Here is a 23,056-nt window from a genome sequence, read left to right as displayed (position 1 = left end):
CATGTTGATTGTCCAGTGCCATCTGTTATTACTTTCAATCCATAGGCTTGGCAATAGTTAACCTTCTCAAAAGAAGAATTTATTGGCTCCTTGGACAAAGACTTTAAAATTTTTGTTTTTCTTTTAAACTCAACCTTCAATTGATAAATCGTTTCTTGGGGCATCTGCTGGCTCAGTTGGTTGAATGTCTCTGATTCTGGCTCAGGTCGTGATCTCATGGGTCATGGGATCAAGCCCTGAGTTGGGATAAGCTCTCAGCAGTAAGTCTGATTCAGATTCTCTCTCACTATCTCTCTGCCCTTCCCCACACTCATGCTCTTATTCTCTCTCTCTCTTTCTCAAATAAATAAATAAATACTAAAAAAAAAAATTCTGAATCTGGTACACCTACACACACACTTACTTTGCCTCTGTTACGTGTAATGCCTTCTGGCATTTTGTTTTCTATTGTCTTTTATTTAATTTTTTCCAATACTGGCCATAACCCACTTGTGGAAACTAACTCACAGTTTGAGGAAACTTGTCTATTAGCATGCTCATATCAATGAAATTATTATTCTTGGCTTAATTAATAAATTGTGGCCTAATGGAATTCTTTCTGTGACTAAGATAGAGGGATCCATGATGTGTTCAGAGCTGATGATGTTTGTGGATTTTGTTGAGACTCGGTTATGCTACATTACTACTAAAACAGCATTGACAGAGGAGATACAGGAGTATAGTGGAGTAGTTAAAGGCGTGATTCTGAAGTCAGAGTAGGTAGGTTCAAATCATTCCGTAGAATGCTGGGCAAGTCATTTAACCTCTTTGTGCTTGAGTTTCCACATGTACAAGTGGTGATTTTAATAGTTCTATATCATAGTGTTGTAAAGTTAAATGGGTAAAATTAAATTTAAATGGCTTAGAAAAGTACTTGATACTAAGATATTTATATTATGTTATTTTATAATAATATTTTATTATTATATTATTTTATAATATTTTTATTATATTGTGATTAGGCCTCTAAAGAGTTGTACTTTTCAACCACAGTCAACTTGTCCCATTTTTTCAAAAATTCTTGATGTAAAAATATATGCAATAGACTATTCAGACACCTCCATGTTTTTGGATACCTCTTTTCTCTAACCAGGAACTGGAATGACTGGAGTATACAGCACTCTTAGATGACATAGATTTACTGTGGGACCCTGACTTTTGGTGATTATAATGATTATTTAATTGCAAATATGTTGTGTCATAATTTTTTTAAAATTTTATTTATTTGTTTGACAGAGAGAGTACAAGCAGGGAGAGCAGCAGAGGGAGTGGAAGAAGCAGTCTCCCCTGCTGAGCACGGAACCCAACGTGGGGCTTGATCCCAGGACCCTGGGATCAAGACCTGAGCTGAAGGCAGAGGCTTACCCTACTAAGCAACCCAGGTGCCCCTGTTGGGTCACAATTTAAACCCAGTTTGCAAGAGAGAAAAATCAACTACAGGCCGTGTAACTGACCAAGCTTCCCCACCTGCTTTCTGAAATTCACTGTTGTATTCTTTCTGATGCCATGCATCCCCCAGGCTGCTCCCAGTCCGTGACTGAGCCTAGCAAAGATAAGGAAGCAGGCTTGTTCCTGGGAGTCAGAAACTCCTCTGAGGAGAGACTCAGACTGGAGAAGTCCCTGTTGCCCTCTAAGAGGGGGTATATAAGATACATAGATATTAATGGGAGAAAAGTGTGATTGGCAGTAGAGGAGAAGACATTCTACATGAAAAAGAAAGGAAAATTATATATTCTATTTTTATTTCTTGTATGTTGCCTACACTTCTTTCTAAAATGTGGACACTTAAAGTTAAGTACCTGAGAGGCTAAACTCAATTAAATTCAATGATTTTTTCCCATTGCTTGTAAATAATTGGGACTAGTGTTTAATTGCAATTTGATGGATTCATGTCTCATTTTAAAAAATAACTTTTCAGTATTTAACACAATAAATCATTTACTCTTCCTTAACCCCCATCTTCATGTGGCTTGCAGCAGGAACACAGCTTATGGCTTCTTCTTCTTGGTCTCCAGCTGCTTCCCCTTTCTTTGTCTGACTCACAATCATTGAGGGTCCTGGAGTTTGGTACTTGTCCTCATCTCTAACTACAATAATTTTCTTGACGATCTCATTCAATTTCAAGGCTTAAATACAACATCAATCCCACTGATCCCTGAATTTATAGTCCCAGCCCAGATCTCATTCTTAAACTCCAGATTCATAAAGCTACATGCTTATTCAGCAAATAACAAACATCTTAAATTCAACACATCCAAACTTGAACTTCTACTTCATCTGCAGCTTTCCCATCTGGCAATCATTCCTTCCAATCTTTCAGGTGAAAGACCTCACAGCTATTTTTGCCTCATCTTTTGCATCCTAGCCCACATGCAGGATCAGCAGGAATCTCTATTGGTTTCACCTCTGAAATATATACAGAGTTGGAGACTTCACGCAACCTACCCTGTGACTACCCTGGTCCAAGCTAACAGCATTCCTCTTCTGGAAAATTTCCAAAGTATTTTTGCTTCACCTAACAGGCTCTCCTTAGTTCTCAGATTTACATTTATAAAATATGAGTCAGATCATGTCACTACTTTGCTCCAGACACCCAATGTTTCCCCATTCCACTTATGGAAAAAACCAAAGTCCTTGCGATAACCCTCCAAAACCTAGGCAATCTGCCTGGCAAATCTCCTACCCCATTTACTCAGTACAGGCGCTGAAACACACAGGATCTCTCCTCAAGTTCTAAGTCTGCCTGGGGTGCTCTTCTCTCACGGACTGGTTTGCTTACTTCCCTGCATTTACTCAAATCTTTTTAGGTAAGCTTACCTTGATCACTTTTTTTTGGTCCTGCAAACTGGTCCCTACCTTTCTTCACCTAGTGAGCTCTCCTTCCTACACTGCTGTGAATTCTCTCTTTCTCATCACGTTGACCACCTTCTAACTAAGACCCTTGAGGACAAGGATAATATTTTGGTCACTCATGTTTCCCAAATGTTAGAACAGTGTCTGGAAGTAGGGTCTCTAAGTCTTTGCTTTATGGGTAAACAAATTTTTTGGCAGAAGTGACTACTGCTAAAGATTAAATGAATTAATGGGCATACCATTTGTGTCTTCATATTTGGACAGATACATGTTTAAGATAATTGTATCATTAATATTTTCATTCATTCTACAATAAGAAAAAATAGACACCTACTCCAGTTCAACAGGAGATACTGAAAGAAATAGAGTGGAATACAAGGGTAGTTATTGCATTTAAGAAGCTTATATTCTAGTAGATCATGACCTGAGCCAAAGGCAGATGTTTAATGGACTAAGTTACCCAGGTGCCCCAAACTTGGTGTACTCTTAAAACAATGCAAAAAAAAGATCACCTCAAATTTCTTTCACTTTGCTTTGGGTCATCAGTGTGACTAACCTTGGTTAACAGAATCTTCTAACCCAGTGATAACTGTGAATGGAGATTTATTTACTTTACATAACTTTGTAGAATTATATGTTGAAGAAGCATGTATTTTTTTTTGTTATTTGAATGTGAATAGTCATTAATTTCCAGAAAGCTGTATACAGTATACAAAGAATGAATGAGGCACTGCGTTAATCATCTCATTCTGAAATATTTTTAATCTTGTGCTTTAAACATGAGAGATACTTTGGCTTGGAACTAAGACGTAAACCAAGTAGAACTTGAAAGTCTTTCTTTTCCCTTTTCATTATACCAGGTAACCAACAGATTTTAAGTGAGTTAAGTTCAACTTATTTGTTAACAGCATCATTATTAGTGAAATCAATGAAATTTTTTCTCAACATTCTAAAGGTTTAGAGTGTTCTTACCCTTCCCCTAACATAGAAACATCATTTTACCTTAAACTCACAATTTGAATAACATGACCTGAAAACATTGAAAAGCTTTATAATATATAACTGCCAATGTTATGTTTTCTGAGAATAAGAAAGTAAGCATTTCAAAATATGGACATGAAAATATTAAATAGGATTTTTATTTTCAAACCCTTTCAGGGTCCTATGTGTCAGGCACTGTTCTAAGTGTTTTCAAATATTAACTCATTCAACTATCACATTATAAATATTTGCACTTTACAAAGTGGAAACTGAAGCCCAGGGAGATTAAGTGATTTGCCCAATGTTACACAGCAAGCAGGTGTCAGTCAGGATTTGAATGCAGGCTCTCCAGTCTGTGCTGTCAAACATCAATCCATGCTGCTTGCTGTTGCATTTCAGCAGGAATGAGTTACAAGTTTATGCCTCTTATTTTTGTTACATTAAATATAGTCTATTTCAGTTTAGACCCCAATCAAGACAAACTTGTTTCCATCAAGGCAAACTAAACACCTCCTTCCTTCAACAGGACAAACCAGACCATGCAGATATATACAAGAAGACAGAGAGAATTATTCATATATTAGATAAAGCACATTGTAGATTTTATAAGGCACACACTATTAGTAATAACATTGAAATGTATTGGCTCTTAAAGTGAATGCTGGGTAGCTAATCAGTTGAGACTGTGAGTTCTTATGACTTTCCGTGTAGACTAGAGAGGCACAAGCACTTCTCAGAGACTCCACAGATTTCTGAACCAGAAGAGAAACCACTCAGCTATATCCAAATTTATACCATTTCCTAAGTGAAAGTTTATGGCAGACTCTACCACTTCAATATTGACATGTTCCATTTGTAAGTCCTTTTATTCTCAACTAATCTTTAAAACTTTATAAAATTTCTAAGTTAAAAAAACAAAACACAATAAACCTCTGGATACTGCTTTACTATAGGTATATTTTTAGCTTGAGTGGATTCTACCTAAATAATTGTGTCAAGATTCTGTTATTCAAAGTTAGAATACTCAGGTAAGTAACCCTCTGCATAGAAGGATCGATGCTTCACGTTATATGAATTCCTAGAGGTCAGCAACCAATTCTCAAGCATTTCACAGGGTGTTGAGCACAATGAAGATGCCCGGCTGGAGCATTCTCCTTTCCAAAAGGCCAGTGGTCAGATATGGTAGAACTAGTAATGTCTGTTCTGGCTTCTAATTTTCCATTAAATTAATGTCTACAATGCAATTGAGTTTGTGAAACACAGTTAAAAAAGTAAAGAAGATGGGTACAATGAGACCATTCTCAAGTTGTACTGATCGCTATGGGAATGTGGTTGCAATGACTAATTTTATGTGTCAACTTGATTGGTCATGGGGTTCCCAGATATTTGGTCAAGCATTAGTCCAGCTATGTCTGTGAGTGTATTGAATGCTATTAACATGTGAATCAGTAGACTGAATAAAGTCTATGCCTCTCATCCAATCAGTGGAAGACCTGAATAGAATAAACAGGCTGATAACCCCTCAGTAAGAAATAAGGAGTAAAGAAGGAAATCTTCTGTCTCACTGCCTTGAGCTGGGACATAAGTCTTTCCTTGCATTTGGACTCAAACTGAAATATTTGGTCTTTCTGGGTCTCAAGCCTGCTGGCTTTCAGTCTGGAACATATACCACTGGCTCTCTTGGTTCTCAGGCCTTGGACTGGAATTATACAATTCATTCTCCAGGGTCTCTAGGCTTCCTGGCTACGGATCTTGGGACTTCTCAGCTTTCAAAATGCATGAGCCAATTCCTTATAATAAATCTCTATACAGAGATATATAGAGTTTCTCTGGAGAACCCTGCGTAATATAGTTGTATTTTCCAGAAAATTGAGGGCTAGTCATTTATTTTTTTCCCAATCCATGGAGGCGTATTGGTCCATTTTTCTTCAGATCTAAAGTCCCTTATCAAAGAAATCAAGTTTCATTTTCAAAGACACATTATTATCTCTGCTCGTCTGTGGCAAAATGATAAGGCTAAAGAAAAGTGAATTTCGTCATTGCTTAAAATTGTCGTCATGGCCATATGATTCCTGCATTTAACTCTTGGGAATAAATAGTCTGGCATCACTTTTTCTTTGCATTTCCTCATTAGCTCTGAACTCAGAGCTAGAAAAATGAGTAGGCAGAATAATCTGGAAAATACCCAGTCACTTCTTTCATGAACCTTTTCCTCATCTTCCTTACACTGCTTTCCTGTGTAACACGACCACAGCTAAAGGGAGAGAAAAAAATCTCTCCTTTCTCCAATCTTAACCTGAGGTTAAGAAGTCTGAAGTTTGTCTATGACACATCATTGTAGACCTGTATGGCCACTAGAGTTATTACAGTATTTATTTATTTTTTACCATGCTGACTAGTCTTCTTGGTAACCCTTAATGGCAGGCTCCAGTATCACTCAAAACTCTTAGCTAGAGTTACATGTGAAGAAACAGAAGAACTATTTATTAAATGCCTGGGTTAGTGGTGGTTGATCAAATATATGGTTCTGTGTATTTAGTATAGTATCATACTAAATTTGTGGTCTTACCATAAATGTGATAGTTGGTAGGTGAAGTTTGACTTTCTCACATACTTCAGACACTAAGCCATTCTCAGCATTGTTAAAACACAACGATTCACCTCATACTGTGTTTCCTCTATTGAGTGGAATAAATGGCTGTGTTTTCAGACCTTGATCAATCATTTCCCTATTACTATGCTATGTTATATCTATGTACAATTTCTTATAACTGATGCTTTATGTACAGTTGCCTTGCTTATTTTGAATTCCCAAAGAGATTTTTATGTAAAAACAAGCATCAATTTCTATACTCTAAATAATAATTTTTGAAGTCAGTGGTAAAAACATATTTTTACCAAGAAAATGAAAGCTGGATGCATAATATGAAGGAAAATGCCAAATGTATGACATATTATCTAATCAAAGGCTAAATGCATATTAGCTCATATTTATAAAAAGGAAGCAGCAATAAAAATTCTGAAGACTAGAATTCTACCTCAATTTCTACCTAAAAATGTTAATTATTTCAAGTAAGATGCCTATTCTTGATCATATGAGTGACTTTCACAAATTTGATGATTGAAATCTTTGATAACAAACAAATAACTGAACAAATGATTACAGTTGTTAACAGATGTGTAACGAATACCTTTCATTACACTTTTTTTTTTTGAGTGAGTCTGGATTTAATCTACCCATAACAAATATCTCTGAAGTTAAGACTGACTTTTCTCATAGTTTACTAAATCAGTCTCACTTTATTTTAATCCACTGTTCAAATCAATGACGTATTTATTATCTGTGTTAGGGGAACTAGTTTCTATAACTCAAAATTTAAGTAGTGTAGTTGGACTTTTTATTATAGTTAAAAATAAACTATAGTTAAAGCTGGCATTTTGTAAATTTTTCTCTTAAAGGATGCTTCGATCCCTCCTTTTAGGAGTTGATGATTTTGGCAGCTTCTCAATTCTCTTCCATATGTAACTTCTCCTGGATGACCAGTGCATGAAGCAGAAAGTAAGGACTTCTCCAGAGCAGTGCAAACCATCAACCAATGCAAATTTGCCCTGTTTGTTTGGATGCACTGTTTTTATGTTTTGTTTTGCTTTGTTTTTCCCAGTGCTTTTTCTAGTGCATTTCTAGATTATGTAAATGGAAATAAGAATAAAAAATATAGTGATGAGGTGAAATAAAGAGGATTAATATCAAAATAACTTTTACTCATGAGAAATATTGTGTAGAAGATAATTAAAAGTTAACAGCTTAAGCACTTCTGTTCTGAGTTCCTTGAACACATGATGGGGAAGGTAGACTGTGATGATCATTTTGTACATTCACTGTGAAAACAGACTCAGTCATAGTTTTCATGACTTTATTTTTTTGACAGTTTTTTAAGTTATGTAAGCTTCTAAGTTAATTTCACATATTTCTCATTTTTATATATACCAAAAGTGACCAAGATTGAGAACCTAAGAAATTTGTCACTTATAAAACTATGAGGTAGGATGTAGGAACATAGAAGTTTCCCAGGTAATTACGATTTCAAAACAACAGAAAGACTCAACAATGGTTCCATCTTCCCCTGCCCAGCAATCTTTTCCAATTCCTATTGCATCATCATCCTCAATTTATTGAGTTTAAAACTTAGGATAAAAAAAAAAACAAAAACAAGCTCTTCTTGGAGTGATAATATTTTAGGCTGTTAACTGTGGTTTGTAACACCAACTCTCGGGCTGCCAGGATCAGGCTATGTTGGGAAACACAGAGAAGACAGTCACAGACACACTGTACTTCTGGGCAAGGGCAGGCTGACCGCAGAAACAGACCAGAACAGTGGGTTCTGGGCAGAGGACACTTGCACAGGCTTCATGCATTTACCAGGGCTGGTTCCACTTACTCTTACCACAGAGCATTCAGGCACATCCTATGGTCTGGTCCGCACTTTTTTTTTTTTTTTTTTTTTAAATGCAAGTTCCCCTAAACATTTTAGTTGCTATGTAATCTTTTCCCTTGTACTATTTTTCCATGCTCCCACACTGACTGATCTTCTTTATCTCATTTTGGGGATTTTACTCATGAATATTCTCAGAGAGAAGATAATTAACTTACCTGGTGTTCCTGCTGTTTTGATTGAACTCTGATTCTCAGCTTTAGAGGAAATAAAAGAAAAGACAATCACTGAAAGTAGTTAGTGAATATCAGATTTACTCTCCCAATTGTTATGGGTGGTAAATGGGTATAGATCCTACTTCATTTTTAATTCACTTTTCTTTAAATCATAAAATCACACAGGCTTCATGGTTAGAAAAACTTCAGAGCATGGGTCCAATTTTTTCTTAAAGGAGCCAAATAGTAAATATTTTAGGCTTTGTGGGTCTGAAGTCTCTCTTGTAACTATTCAACTCTGCCACCGTACTGTGAATGCAGCCATACACACAATACTTAAAGAGTAAGTACGGTTGTATTCCAAAGAAACTTTACTTAGAAAAGTAGGTGGGGTGCTAGATTGGGCCTGTAGGCCATAGTTTGCTGAATCCTGTTTTAGAGCATCTGGTCCAACTTCACGTCCTCAATAAACCAGGATATTGCAGACAACCACCTGTCTTTGGGGAGGGCTTCATGAGTGACACTGCCGTGTGTCATATTCTCACTAAGATATGACATATCTCTTGACTTGAGGAAGTTTCAGGAAGGTTCAGACAGATACCTCTCAAACTTAGGGAAAAATAAATATAGTTCAGATGACCTTTCTACCATAAAATTACTTGAGAAAATTATAATGAAAAGATCACTTTAACAACTTTGCAAAAATGCACCATGAACAAAATCTGTCATGTGAAAAATACAGAAAATGATTTTAAAACAAAGAGAAGCCCATTAATGATCGTTTAAAATATCCATTTGCTGGTGCACCTGGGTGGTTCAGTTAGGGTTAAGCATCTGACTCTTGATTTCAGCTCAGATCATGATCTCAGAGTAGTGAGATCGAGCCCTGGGTTGGGCTCCATGCTGCTTAAGATTCTCTATCTCCCTCTTCCCCTCTGCCCCTGCTCTCTCTCTTCCTCTCAAGAAAAGAAAAAAAGAAAAAAAAAGAAAAGAATCCATGCCTCCCTTGTCTGTTCACTTGACTGTCAAGTTCACTTGACTGTCTGTCGGCATCTGAAATTAAACATGCTTAAAACAGAACTCCTGACTGGTATCCTTAAATCTGCCTTTTCCCATGCTTTCTTGGTTCAATGCGTGGTACCATTCTCTCCAGCTACACAAGCCAAAGAACAGTGGCCTTTCTTGATGTTCCTATTTTTTCACCCCATGGGCTCTAGCTTCAAAATATATTCCAGATATACTATTTAATTGGTTATTGTTCATCTAGCACCCACCTCTCTCCCTGCAATGGCCACCTGAAAAAATCTATTTAAATTTAAACTTCACTGCTCTAATGGCTCCCTATACCTCTTACTATGGCTGGTGAGTCTCTACATGACATGGCCTCTGCCTTGCTCAATTCACTTCCAACCATTCAGCCCCATTTCACCTTGTTTGGTAGATAACTTTATGGGGCTCTTCTTGCCTCAGGCTTCTCTGCTGGCTCTTCCCTATGCCTTGGTGTTCTCTCATGCTACATGCTGACTTCCTTCTATCTTTTGTAACTCTGTTCAGATGTCACCACTTAAAGAGGTCTTCTCTAACCCTCTCACCTAAAGTCATCTCCTTATTTCTCTTCAAACTACTCTACCATGTGGCTTCATTTGCTCAACAGTGTTTTATTATTACAGTGACAATTATTTAATTTTTCTAAAATGTGTTTGCTGTCAGTGACATTTAATTTTTTTAAATGTGTTTGTTGTCAGTCCCTGTTGTCTGTCTATGAGGACAGATATTACTTGTTTTATTCAGAGCCACGATTCTAGTACCTACCACTAGGTCTCTAGTAAAAATGTGGGATGAATGAGTGAGAATAGAAAACAAAAATAATAATAAATAAGACAAATTCTGCTTACCCGAATTCAATTTTTAAGGAAAAAAAGGAATGATTTATTTAAAATTTGCTAGTTGGATAATGATAGCTACCATTTTTAAAGGAAACTCTTAGGATCAGTTCCATATATTATTTGCTGGTGTCTGCAAAGGAGACATCATTCCATTCTGCAGATCTACAAATATTAGCTGAGAAAAGTGAAACTACTTTCTCAAGATGGGGACAATGACTATAAATCAGGTCTGGTCATTTTAATGTCCATCCTCTTCTTCTAATAAAGACAGATTTTCTATCCAATAAACCACTCTGCATAGAAAGCCTATGTAATTAATTTCTATTTTGATAACTAGTTAAAATACTTTTGGAAATGATCTAATGCTGAATTTGGAAGACACACTTAAAATATTTATCAGCTGCTAAAGGATTAGGGTACAAAGAAAATCAAAACCCTTTGTTCCTCTTGCTATTAATATCAGGTCATAACCTTTCTTGCTAATAGACTTCATTAAGAGTGAAAAAATTTGAAGCTTGTATCAGACAAAACTTTCTGACTATTCTTTATTTGAATTTTTTTAAAATCAGCCTTCAGAAATGTATAATAATTTTAGAGAGGCATGTCATTTAAAGAAAAATAACTGTGCCGTAAGGTTTAGATGAATCTTAAAAAAATAATAATATATACCAATTCATAACCCTACATAGTACATTTTGTATTGAGTGTATTGAGAAATCCAGACATTTATATGATAATGTATACATTGTTATTCTGAAGACAAAATTCTGCTCAGATTTTAAATATTTAATCAAAATAGGAATATATGCCTTTTTAAGGTCTGAAATCAAAGAGATACTATATTGAAGATAATAAAGTGTTTTCTAATAGCACTTCAAATTTGGACTCAGTTCTGTTGATATAAAAACTTACTAAAGATGAATGCTATGGAACATGGTTTAAGTGTGAATTAATGAAATGTGAAGTCATTTGCAGTTATTCCTCAGGTTTACTTACAATTTTCATAATGCACATGTTTTGAGAAAAGTCCAAACTCTGATCTGTAGCGAAATGAGTAAAGTCAGATAGCAAATGAATATAGGGCATTCTGTTAAGCTATTCTCAAACTTAGATATTTAGTAAAGACCAAAATCTTAGTCAAGGTGGTTGGTGACTTAAAATCTGTGAGTCGAGTTTGATTTAAAATGTGATATGGAAGTCTTACGAAATGCAAATGAACTTCAAAATGTCTAAACTTTCATCCACATTAATCCAAAGCTAAACTTTACTCAATTAGCTTTTAAAACAGAAAGCTTAAACAGCAATATGACAAATAATTTTGATAATAGGACTTACTTAAAAGATCTTACAAAGGATATTGTGTTTCTAGCTATAAATGCATATATGACTGTGTAGAGTTATCTATAGAAAATATCATTAACAGGCAAGGAGAAAGAATACATATATGGCCATTCCATATATATTCCATATATAATTCTTTATTGATTTGCCTAAAAATAATTTCCTATGAAAATTCAATCTTCCTTTTTTTTTTTTTTTTAAGACTTTATTTATCTGTCAGAGAGTTGCACAAGCAGGGGGAGCAGCAGGCAGAAAAAGAAGCAGGCTTCCCACTGAGCAAGGAGCCCAACACTGTACTTGATCCCAGGACTCCAGGATCATGACCCGACCTGAAAGCAGACACTTAACCGACTGAGCCACCCAGGCATCCCTCAGGTTTTCCTTATCATTCACATGTATACCACATTGGCTGACTCATTATAACTGTCTAAGAGTTGGCTGATCCTCAGCAGCATAGGTTTGAACTGTGTGCTCCCACTTAAACATGGATTTTTTTTATATATTACTGTACTATAAATGTATTTTCTCTTCCTTATGATTTCCTTAATAACATTTTCTCTTCTCTAGCTTACTTTATTGTCAGGATACAGTATGTGATACATACGACACAAAAACATGTTATTTGACTGTTTATGTTACTGGTAAGGTCAACAGAAAGCTAATAGTAATTAACTTTTTGGGAAGTCAAAACTTCTATGTGTATTTTCTACTCTTCAGGTCAGCGCCATTAACACCCATGTTGGTCAAGGGTCAACGTATATTTCTGGTTTGGCTAAACTGTGACTTGTGTGTGACTAAGACTGTGTTATCCTGATAATTCCTCTTGTATCTGTCCACATGAAATGATACAAATGAATTAAATATCACATAAGAAATGTTCTGACAAGTTCCCAAATAAGTGGCATGGTAAATGATGCAATTCACAAAAGAAATAATGAGGCGGAACAATCTGGTAAATGACTGTTTCCCAAAGGCTGAGGTGCATAGCATTGTATGAGAGGTTCCATATAGCAGTACTGGAAAGCGACATTAAATAAGATTGAAACATTCAGCGAGAACATTATTTGCTTTTCAGCCTTCGTTCAGTTTATTTGGTTATTTCAATGAAGAACTTTCAAAATCACAATCTAAAACAAATGTGTCATTAATATCTAATGTGCTTATCTTGATTTATTTTTTAAACAAGAATGAGCAAGCCTCAAACTAAAAGCCTTTGGCAAGCAACAAAATCTAGCTATAATTTAATTATATTTTGTTTATATCAGTGATTTTATAGCTCCTGTTGATGCCTACTGAAACAGTTTTTCATTTATGATGGTTTTCTTTTCAAGCAAATTTAAGAATAAAAAGTGCATCAGTTGAAAGAAAGCACTAAATAAATAATAGTGCCAATGGTTTACATATCTTGTGACACTCATAAAGTTGTGGGAAATACTGAGGCAAAATCTTGTAGAGGCCCTTGATGGATGTGCAGGATTGGAAGAAGCAGTTGGAGGAAAGAAGAGGGGAAGAAAGAATAGGATCATGCAAACGAGGAGGGCAGGGTGAGAAAAACCACAGTCAGGAATAAATCTGGCCTGGTGGGCGGCAGCAAGAGAATCACCTTTCTTAGAATCACAGGCTTATGTTCAGGGAGCCAGCCAGTCAGCCAATTGGCGTTATAATTATTGAACACTTACTTGTCAAGCATATGATACACCCAATTAAAAGCAAGTTGTTTTCTACTACCTTTAGATACTTTATGTAAAATAGTTGTAATGAGAACAAGTGAAGAGTTTATAGGGCTTGTGGCAAGAAAAACAGCGTTTGAATTTCATCCTTTTAGTTTTTTTTTTTTTTTCATTTTTTTAAAATTTATTTTCAGCGTAACAGTATTCATTGTTTTTGCACCACACCCAGTGCTCCATGCAATCCGTGCCCTCTCCAATACCCACCACCTGGTTCCCCCAACCTCCCACCTCCCGCCCCTTCAAAACCCTCAGATTGTTTTTCAGAGTCCATAGTCTCTCATGGTTCACCTCCCCTTCCAATTTCCCTCAACTCTCTTCTCCTCTCTAACTCCCCTTGTCCTCCATGCTATTTTAACTCTAGCCAAGTCATTTAGTCTTTCTGAACCGGTTTCCTTGTTTGTGAAACTGGTGTCAAATACCAACCTTGCCTGGCTTGTATGAGGATTGTTATTAATAATATAATAGCTAATGTTTGTTGTGTTTACTTGACAGACACAGTTCTAAGCTTTGTCTACTTTATCTCTTTTACTATTTTTTAAGATTTTATTTTTTTATTTGACAGAGAGAGAGAGCACAAGTAGAGGGAGTGGCAGGCAGAGGGATAGGGAGAAGTAGGCTCTCTGCTGAGTAGGGAGCCCGATGCGGGGCTGGATCCCAGGACCTTGGGATCATGACCTGATTCGAAGGCAGACACTCAATCAACTGAGCCACCCAGGTACCCCATCTCTTTTATTTTTAACAAGAATCCCATAAGGTTATAATCTTATAGTTTTTTTACAGATGAGGGAACTGAGGCCCGGAGAAGCTAAGTAGCTTACCAAAGGCCACAGGACAAATAAATGGTTGTGCTATTATTTGAACCTAAGCAATCCTGCTTCAGAATCATGCTTCATAGTCAATAAACCAACTTCTTCTTGGTGTGATTGAAGTGCCTAATTTTTATTTCAAGAAGGCAGTGTGCCTTCTACTGGTTATTTACCCTAAAAATACAAATGTAGTGATCCAAAGGTGCACATACACCTGAATTTTATAGTATCAATGTCCACAAAAGCCAAACTATGGAAAGAGCCTAGATGTCCATCAACAGATGACTAGATAAAGAAGATGTGGTATATATATACAATGGAATACTATGCAGCCATCAAAAGAAATGAAATCTAGCCATCTGCAATGACATGGATGGAACTAGAGGGTATTATGCTGAGTGAAATAAGTCAATCAGAGAAAGACAATTATTATATGATCTCCCTGATATGAAGAATTTGAGAAACAAGACAGAGGATCATAGGGGAAGGGAGGGAAAAATGAAACAAGACAAAACCAGAGAGGGAGACAAACCATAAGAGACTCAATCTCAGGAAACGAACTAGGGTTGCTGGAGGGGAGAGGGCTGGGAGGGATGGGATGGCTGGGTTATGGGCATTGGGGAGGATATGTGCTATGGTGAAGGCTGTGAATTGTGTAAGACTGATGAATCACAGACCTGTACCCCTGAAACAAATAATACATTGTATATTAATTTTTTTAAGAAGGCTGTGGGCTTTAAAAAGCAAGGCTTAGGCATAAGCTGTTCTCATGTTTAGCCACCAGTGTATCTAAAATATCTTTTAGTTATTGTACAGTTATCTGTGCTTTTCATGTAAAAATAAATTCCATACTATACTTGAATAAATTACGCAAGAAGGATATATATTTGGTAAACTAGTTACTATATATAAATGTTATTAACTCTTACTTAATAACCTACTGATGACTTATAGATATTACTCATTTCCACTTGACAAAAGCCAGGCTTTCTCTTCAGATTTTAAGTCAGAAATATTATATATGCTGATGTAGCAAAAAATCTGGCTGGGCAAAACCCTTAGAGGTACTTCCTCTAAATCCTTGCTCAATAAAGTAATGTATTGGCATAGCGCCCATTTCAATGTGCCTTCTACCTATCATCTTATTCCACTTTCTTTCCTCAGCCAAGTGAGAATTCACTGGAGAGAAAAAGAGCCATCGTCCTCCCTTCCCACCAGCCTCTTACCATGTACCACGCCTGCTTTCAAATCTGGTTACAGATACCTGAATCACTAAATCACCAGCAAGAAAATCACCCATTTGCCCTCTCCTCTCCATCTTCCTCTTTTCTCTTCTGTCCTCAGAAACCAACAGGATGTGCTGGCATGGGAAGTGAACAAAAGGAGTCAGAGAGGACGCCACATTTTCAAACCCTTAGCAGAAATAGAGAACTCAGGAAGAGGGCAAGTTTTGTACTTGTACAACAGAGCTTTACATGTGATCCCGCCATAGGGTAGCTGTTGGGGAGTAGGGACTGTTGTGATTGATATTTCCTTTGAATTCTCCCTCAGTGCCCAACAAGGTACCCCTGCAGATAGACAATGACAAATGCATGGACAACAGAATCTAGGTGTGGCAAAGGTAGTTCAAGATCTGATCTGGGTGCCTGTGTGGCTCAGTTGGTTAAGTGACTGCCTTTGGCTCAGGTCATGATCCTGGAGTCCTAGGATTGAGTCCCACATTGGGCTCCCAGATCAGCAGGGAGTCTGCTTCTCCTTCTGACCCTACCCCCGCTCTCTCTCTCTCTCATTCTCTCTCTCTCTCTCTCTCTCTCTCAAAAATAAATAAATAAATAAATAAAATCTTAAAAAAAAAAAAAAAAGATCTTCTCCAGAGTAGGTTAAATGGAGACTCCCTGTCCCTAAAACATGTGTACCCAGAATCTGTAAATATGACCTTAATGGAATGGATCTTTGTTGTTGTAATGAAGTTAAGGATCTTGGTAATTCCAGGTATCTGTGTAAGAACAGAATGCACATTGTTGCTATAAACATTGGGGTACTGGGTGTGGTATAAAAACAATGAATACTGTTAGGCTGAAAAGAAATTAAAAAAAAAAAAAAAGAACAGAATGCACAGACAGAAGAGGAGACACAGAGGGGAAGTCCATGGAAGACAAAGAGAAAAAGGTAATGTAAAGGCAGAGTCTGAGATTATAGGGGTGCATCTACAAGCCAAAGAATGCAAAAGATTGCTGGCCATTCCCAGAAGCAAAGAGGCATTCCAGGCACACAGATGCCCTCCAAAAGACTTGAAGTGAATACACTAATTTATTAATTTGTTCAATAGGCCCTCATTTATTTAACTGTAAAGTCAGAGTATTAAATTTGTGACAATTTCTATCTTAAAAGTTCTAGGATTCTGGGAACACGGCTTCTCCAGGCAGAATAAAATAGTTAAACAGAAATACACAGAAATTTAAGAGAATGGAAAATAAAGGGCTCCTGGGTGGAACAGTCAGTTAGGTGTCCGGCTCTAGGTTTTTTTGGCTTGGGTCATGATCTCAGTGTCTTGGGATCGAGCCCCAAGTCAGGCCCCATGCTTAGCGTGGGATCTACTTGAGACTCTCTCTCTCCCTCTCCTTCTAGTCCTCCCCCCTGTGCTCTCTCTCTCTCTCTAAAATAAATAAATAGATCTTTAAAAAAGATAATGGGAAATGATTAGAGAGAAATGCTTTGAGGACATGCTTGCTTTTGATCTATACCCTTCCTTTCTAGGGAGTAAAGCAATAAACCTCATTAACTCTACTCTAAATCAAATCTGCACTTGAGATGAAATACCCACAACACCTTTAGTCACTATCCAAGGGCCCACTGCCATGTGTTTAAGGAAGAGATGAAGATTCAACTGTTCAACCTTCCCCACGATCACTTTGTTTTCTTTCTGTCTCTCTGTCTTGGCTTCACTACTTCTGAATGCTTATGTGTGTGATGGGTGGAGATGGAAAGGGAACATTGCTCTGCTAACCGGGAATCTGGGTTAGTTCCTGGTTTCATGGGGCACAAATGGGAATGTGTGCCAAGTCATTACATCAAGTGGATTCCATACTAAGCAGCATGAACCTTAAGGAACCAGAGAGATCCAGGGAGGAATGGCTACACCAGAATAAGAGTTTTATAACAACATATCTGAAGGACTTAGTATAGAACTGGTTCATCAAATGGCAAGTGCAAAGGGTAGCAGTAAATACTCTTATTGCATTATCTTGCTTTCCGGGGTGCCTTAATTTCAAGAAATGGCTTTGTGGGTGTGTTTAAAAAAAAAATACTACTTAGAAGAAAGCCACTTCAAACTGTGTTTAGAAGCTAAATAAATACAATAGTCCCCAGAACAGAGATGCAGTGGGCATTTTAATACATAAATCAAAGGAAAATTAGGAGTCCTAATTGACTCATGGGGCTGACCACACATTTCTGTATAAGTGCTTATTTTAATAAACCATGGACCCTGAATAACATTCTTAATCAGTCACTTAGCGAGTGGGTATTAGTGCAGAATGCAAATTATTTGAGTTTAACCTTCAACTGCTATACATGTTTCAGATGCATATTTCCTTTAACTTTGTTTATAAGCGGGACAATCATGGTATGAAATGGATGGGGTTTTGGTCTGCTAAAGATGCCTTTCAGAAATATTTTGCCTAAAAATATTCTACTTATCAGAAGCCAAAACACTCCCACAAGGAAATGTCCTACATCTGAAGGAGAAAAGACCCTGCTCTTCAAATTTCTCTATTTGGTGATCTTCTCTTTAAATAAAATCACTAGTTTACAGTTGTGAAACTGTAAACTAGATATGAAATTAGGTTCCTTCTATGGAACCTTCTTTAGGTTCTGCTAAAGAGAATTACAATAAAATATGGGGAAATGGATGCTCCATGAGTGTCTCTAGATGAAAGTAGGCCTGGAACATCAGCAGTTCCCACCTGCCATCTCCTTCTACTCTAAAGGTCTCCCAAGAAAAGACCTGGGGACTATAAGTCATCTATAGCTCCTCCTTATTAAGGACTATGGATATGCCAAGAATGCCTCTGTTGTTTATAATGGACGGTATATGATAAGACTGTTATGGCAGATGACTAGCTTTTCTAGTCAGGATATATTTGGACTAAAAGTACTGAGTACTTCATATCATTAAGGTCAGGATTTAGGAAGTGCTTATAGTGATGATATGCGTAGCTGGAGCTAGAAAGTTGTCTGTGCTCAGGGGATCTCTAGGTCCTACTGCTCTATCTCTCATGAATAGCTTCATCTTGCTCATGGGATCTCTTCATCTCCTCGCATTCCTTCTCTCCATTCTTCCCATCAATTTTACTTCCTCCTAACATCTGTTTGCTCGTGCCACAGGTATGCACAGGAGTCACCATGGCTGTCTCAGACTCATTCTACTGAAACCTTGCTGCTTCGGGTTTCACAGCTAATCACCCTTTTGTTTGTTTGGGTTTCCTAGTTCATATTACACAGAAAGGAAATTTGATTGGCCTAGCTTAATCTCTTTCTTTTTGTTTTTAAACCAAGCTTTATAAAGAAATTCACAACAAAATGTACTCATTTTAAGTATACAAGTCAATAATTTTTGGTAAATTTATAGAATTGTACAACCATCACTATAAGCCAGTTTTAGAACATTTTTAACACAAAAAACTCCAGTGGGACTTTCTGCAGTTAATCCCTGGTTCCATCTCCAGCTTTAGACAACTACTTATATGGTTTCTATCCCTATTAGAATGTCCCTTCAGGATATTTCATTTAAACGGAATCATAAAATATGTGATGTTTTGTCAAAGTCTTCTTTCACTGAACATAATGGTTTTGGGCTTCATAGTGTTACAACCTGGATCACTAATTTGTCCCTTTAAATTGCTGGATAGTAGTGCATTGTATGGGTAACCTATGTTTTAGAATATTCCAAATCCATTTCAGATGGAAAATCCAATGGAATATTCCACCTCAACAGTTAATGGGCATTTGGATTGTTCTCAGTGTGACTCCAATGAATAATGTTACTGTGAATATCATTTCAAAAACACCTGTCTTGATTACTATAGCTTTAAAGTAAGTTTTGAAGTTGGCTTATGCAAGTCTTCTAACTTTGTTCTCCCTTGACAAAACTGTCTTGACTATTTGAGGTTTTTTTCATTTCCATGTATTATTTAGGATCAGCTTATCAATTTCTAATGATTTGTTATGATTCTGTGATTCTGATAGGGATTCAATTTAATATATAAATCAATTATTTATCAACTTGGGGAGAATTGCCATCTTAAAATATTGAGTCTTTCAATCCATGAATATGTAGTGTCTCTCCATTTATTGAGATATTTAATGTCCCACAGAAATATTTCGTAGTTCTGTATGCAAATCCTATACTTTGACTATTAATATCTTCCTAAATATTTTATCCTTTCTGATACTTTTGTAGATATCACTATTCATTTAATTTTATTTTTGGATTGTCATTGTTAACATACAGAAATATGATTTATTTTTTAATATCATATAGCTTGTGATAGGAAATAGTCTATTAGTTCTACAGTTTTACTGTTGATTTTTAAATTTCCTGCATAAAGATGTAGTCTGCTAAGAAAAACTATTCTGTTTTTTCATTTCTGCATGAATGAATCTATCTATCTACCTACTACCTCTCATCACCTTATTGTACTATCTAGAACCTTTGGTTATAATTTTGAATAGAAGTGGTGAGAATGGACATCTTTGCTGTGTTCAAGATCTTAAGAGAAGGAAAGCATGAAATATTTAACTATTAAGAATGATGCTTACCATACATTTTTCATAGATGTCCTTTTCAATTTGAGTAAGTTACATTTTATTTCTAGTTTATTGAGATTTCTAATTAAAAGTGGGTGTTAAATTTTGTCAAATGCTTTTTCTGCATCTACTGATTTTACTAATATAGTGCATTGCTGTCCTTGATTTTCGTTTATTAAAACAGTCATACATTTCTGGATAAATTTCACTTGTTTATTTTTCTGTCCCTTTTTTATATGTTGTCAAAGTTAGTTTGGTAAGGATAGTTGCATCAATGTTCATGAAGGATATTGGTTTATAGTTTTCTTTACTTGCTTTTTCTTTTCATTTTTTTCTAGCTTTCATACCCGGATAATGTTGGTCTCAAATAATGACTTGTGTGGTTTTCCCTCCTCCTCTTCCTGAAAGGGTTTGAGAAGAACTGGTATCATTTCTTTTGAAAATATGTAAAGAATACATAGAATTCATAATTGAAGCCATCCTGCTGGAAATTTTCTTCATGGGACCATTAAAAATTTCTAATGCAATGTAATACCTTTGATTATTTTTGTATCTTTTTAGACTACCTATCTTCCTGAGTCAGTTTTAGCAATTTGTTTCTTTCTAAGAATTTTCCCACTTCGGGGTGCCTGGGTGGCTCAGTGGGTTAAAGCCTCTGCCTTCAGCTCAGGTCATGATCCCAGGGTCCTGGGATCAAGCCCCACATTGGGCTCTCTGCTCAGCAGGGAGCCTGCTTCCACTTCTCTCTCTGTCTGCCTCTCTGCCTACTTGTGATCTCTGTCTGTCAAATAAATAAATAAATAAATCTTTAAAAAAAAAAAAGAATTTTCCCACTTCGTGAAAGTTTTCTAATTTGTTGCCAAGCTCACTTTTTGTGTCAGGTGGTATCATAGATTACTGCTTGGCCCTGAATTGATCTTTCCTGGCACCCACCCATTTGTGGCTATGGAGGGATAAAGTTTCATGGTACAAAGCTAAATTGCCAAAAGGTTGTCCTGTTTGACAGAGACTAGAGAAGACACATTGGGCATGGTTCTTTTGTAGCTATGGGCTGGAAAGCATTCCCAGTTTAATGCTATCCACCACATAAGTTAAACATTTCAGCATAACTTTTTATACTTACTCTTGTGTTGGGAACTTTGTAATGTTGAAGAAACATTTGAAAGTGGAATCTTTGTCACTGTTGCATTTGTGACAGTTACCTCAATCTTCGTGATGACACTGGTTGTGGCTCCTAATTATGTAAAAACAAAAGTAGCCATCAGGGGTGTAATCAATAAATAGATAGTCTTATTATCTTATTAGTATTAATATTAACATCCAATTATGACTTGAATATTAGTTACTGAAAGTTTTCTGATCAAGTTTTAGAAATCCAACATTTTGATATTTACTTTTTAGTGATCCGGTTAATTTTGTTAAGAAAACAAGGCATATTTGACTCTTTTATATGTTTGCTATAGTTTATCTCATTTGAGCAGACAGTAATCCTATTAATTAAGTAATAATTGTGATCACAATTTTATATATAAGATTCAGAAAACTTAATTTCTCCATTGTCACATAACTTGTAATAGGAGAGAGCTAGGATCTGAATCCAAGCTTTTCTGATGCAAAAGTTAATCGATCACTCAGCTACCCTAGAAAGGGGGTGGTAAGGAAGTGGTAGTAGTTGAAGATGGTACCATGGTTCCCATGTTGTCTTGGAAGGAATTTTCAGGTAGGGGCAATAGACAGCAGAAAAGGGATAATAGGAATTCCTTAAAATAAACTTTTAATTATACTTAGTTCATTTTTTGGAGGGGGGGAAGGAAAATTAACAACAAAAATAACCTGAGATTATCAAATAACTCTGGAATAAGATTACTTGAAACAATTTATATTTGCACAAATATTATAAAAATGATTAATGTTTTTCGCTCTTTTCAAAGTCTAATGTGGAGATCATTGGTTAGTGAAAAAAAGATAGGCATGCTGGGTACTGCATGCTTAATGTTAGCTACATATGATGCTGGCTGGAGATGGGAAGAAGCCAGTTTAATAGATTTCTGTCACACAGTAGGCAGAAAGACTGAATTGCTGGTGTTTTCCAGAAGTGCCAAACAGCTTCCATTCTACGACAACAAGCATCTATACTGTAACGCAAATTCTTAGTGCAATTAAGAGATTGATGCCAGAGAAACTGAGAGTTTGCAAGAAGACCTCAGAGACAGTAGGTAAATATGTCTTTACACAAAAAGTCTTCAGGAATTGATATGCCAGCAAAATATAAATATAAGCTCAAATGTAGGCTATAGCATTAACACTGTATATGAGAAAGAAAGAATTGAAATAAGCAAAACTTTCAATGCATCTTTTTAAAAAAGATTTTATTTATTTATTTCACAGAGAGAGAGATCACAAGTAGGCAGAAAGGCAGGCACAGAGAGAGAGGGAAACAAGCTCCCTGCTGAGCAGAGAACCCGATGCAGGATTAGATCCCAGGACCCTGAAATCATGACCTGAGCCGAAGATAGACACTTAACTGACTGAGACACCCAGGCACCCCTGCATGCATCTTGAAGTAATAAATTGAGAGAGAAATATTTGAGAAAATAAAGAAATATCTTATCATAGCAGACATTGATGCTCGTGATAACATGGAAGTACAAAAGATCACCCAAAAGGTAGAAACTCAACATTTGAGGATCAAGGGACATGTAGGGATAAAGATTTTGCTTTTCAGTAGAACTCCAAGAACATACTCTTGGAAACGTTAGAACAGGATTTCCTTTTTAGAAATTTTTGGTGGAGAATTCTTCTGCTGTGAAAACCATGGAAAAGGTATCCTGATGGCCCAAAGGATTTCCTAGCATGAGACAGACTTAATGGTCTTAGACATGGAAAAGAGAATTTATATTTAAGAAAGATGTGGGAAACTGGCAGATTAGAAAAATACAAAGAAGAGAGTGGAATAATGCAATA

At 36.4% G+C, this 23,056-nt stretch overlaps 1 protein-coding gene across 2 annotated transcripts in view; it reads right to left on the bottom strand.

Moving 5' to 3' along the window:
* Positions 1 to 23,056, bottom strand: part of LOC111156460 (endomucin) — a 110,281-nt gene that overhangs the window by 35,693 nt on the left and 51,532 nt on the right. Inside the window, exons 4-6 of one of the 2 annotated variants that reach the window (XM_022517379.1) lie at positions 21,216 to 21,326; positions 8,525 to 8,563; positions 3,865 to 3,871 (exon numbers count right to left, since the gene is read on the bottom strand). In XM_022517379.1, the coding sequence (XP_022373087.1) occupies positions 3,865 to 3,871; positions 8,525 to 8,563; positions 21,216 to 21,326 (157 nt within the window). The remainder of the gene's footprint in view (positions 1 to 3,864; positions 3,872 to 8,524; positions 8,564 to 21,215; positions 21,327 to 23,056) is intronic. The other variant, XM_022517388.1, reaches the window with a different exon arrangement.

This window comes from Enhydra lutris, unplaced genomic scaffold (genome assembly GCF_002288905.1).
Source record: "Enhydra lutris kenyoni isolate GAN:26980312 unplaced genomic scaffold, ASM228890v2 scaffoldscaffold3, whole genome shotgun sequence".
Lineage (NCBI taxonomy): Eukaryota > Metazoa > Chordata > Mammalia > Carnivora > Mustelidae > Enhydra > Enhydra lutris.
This window is presented reverse-complemented; position numbering and strand designations above follow the sequence as displayed.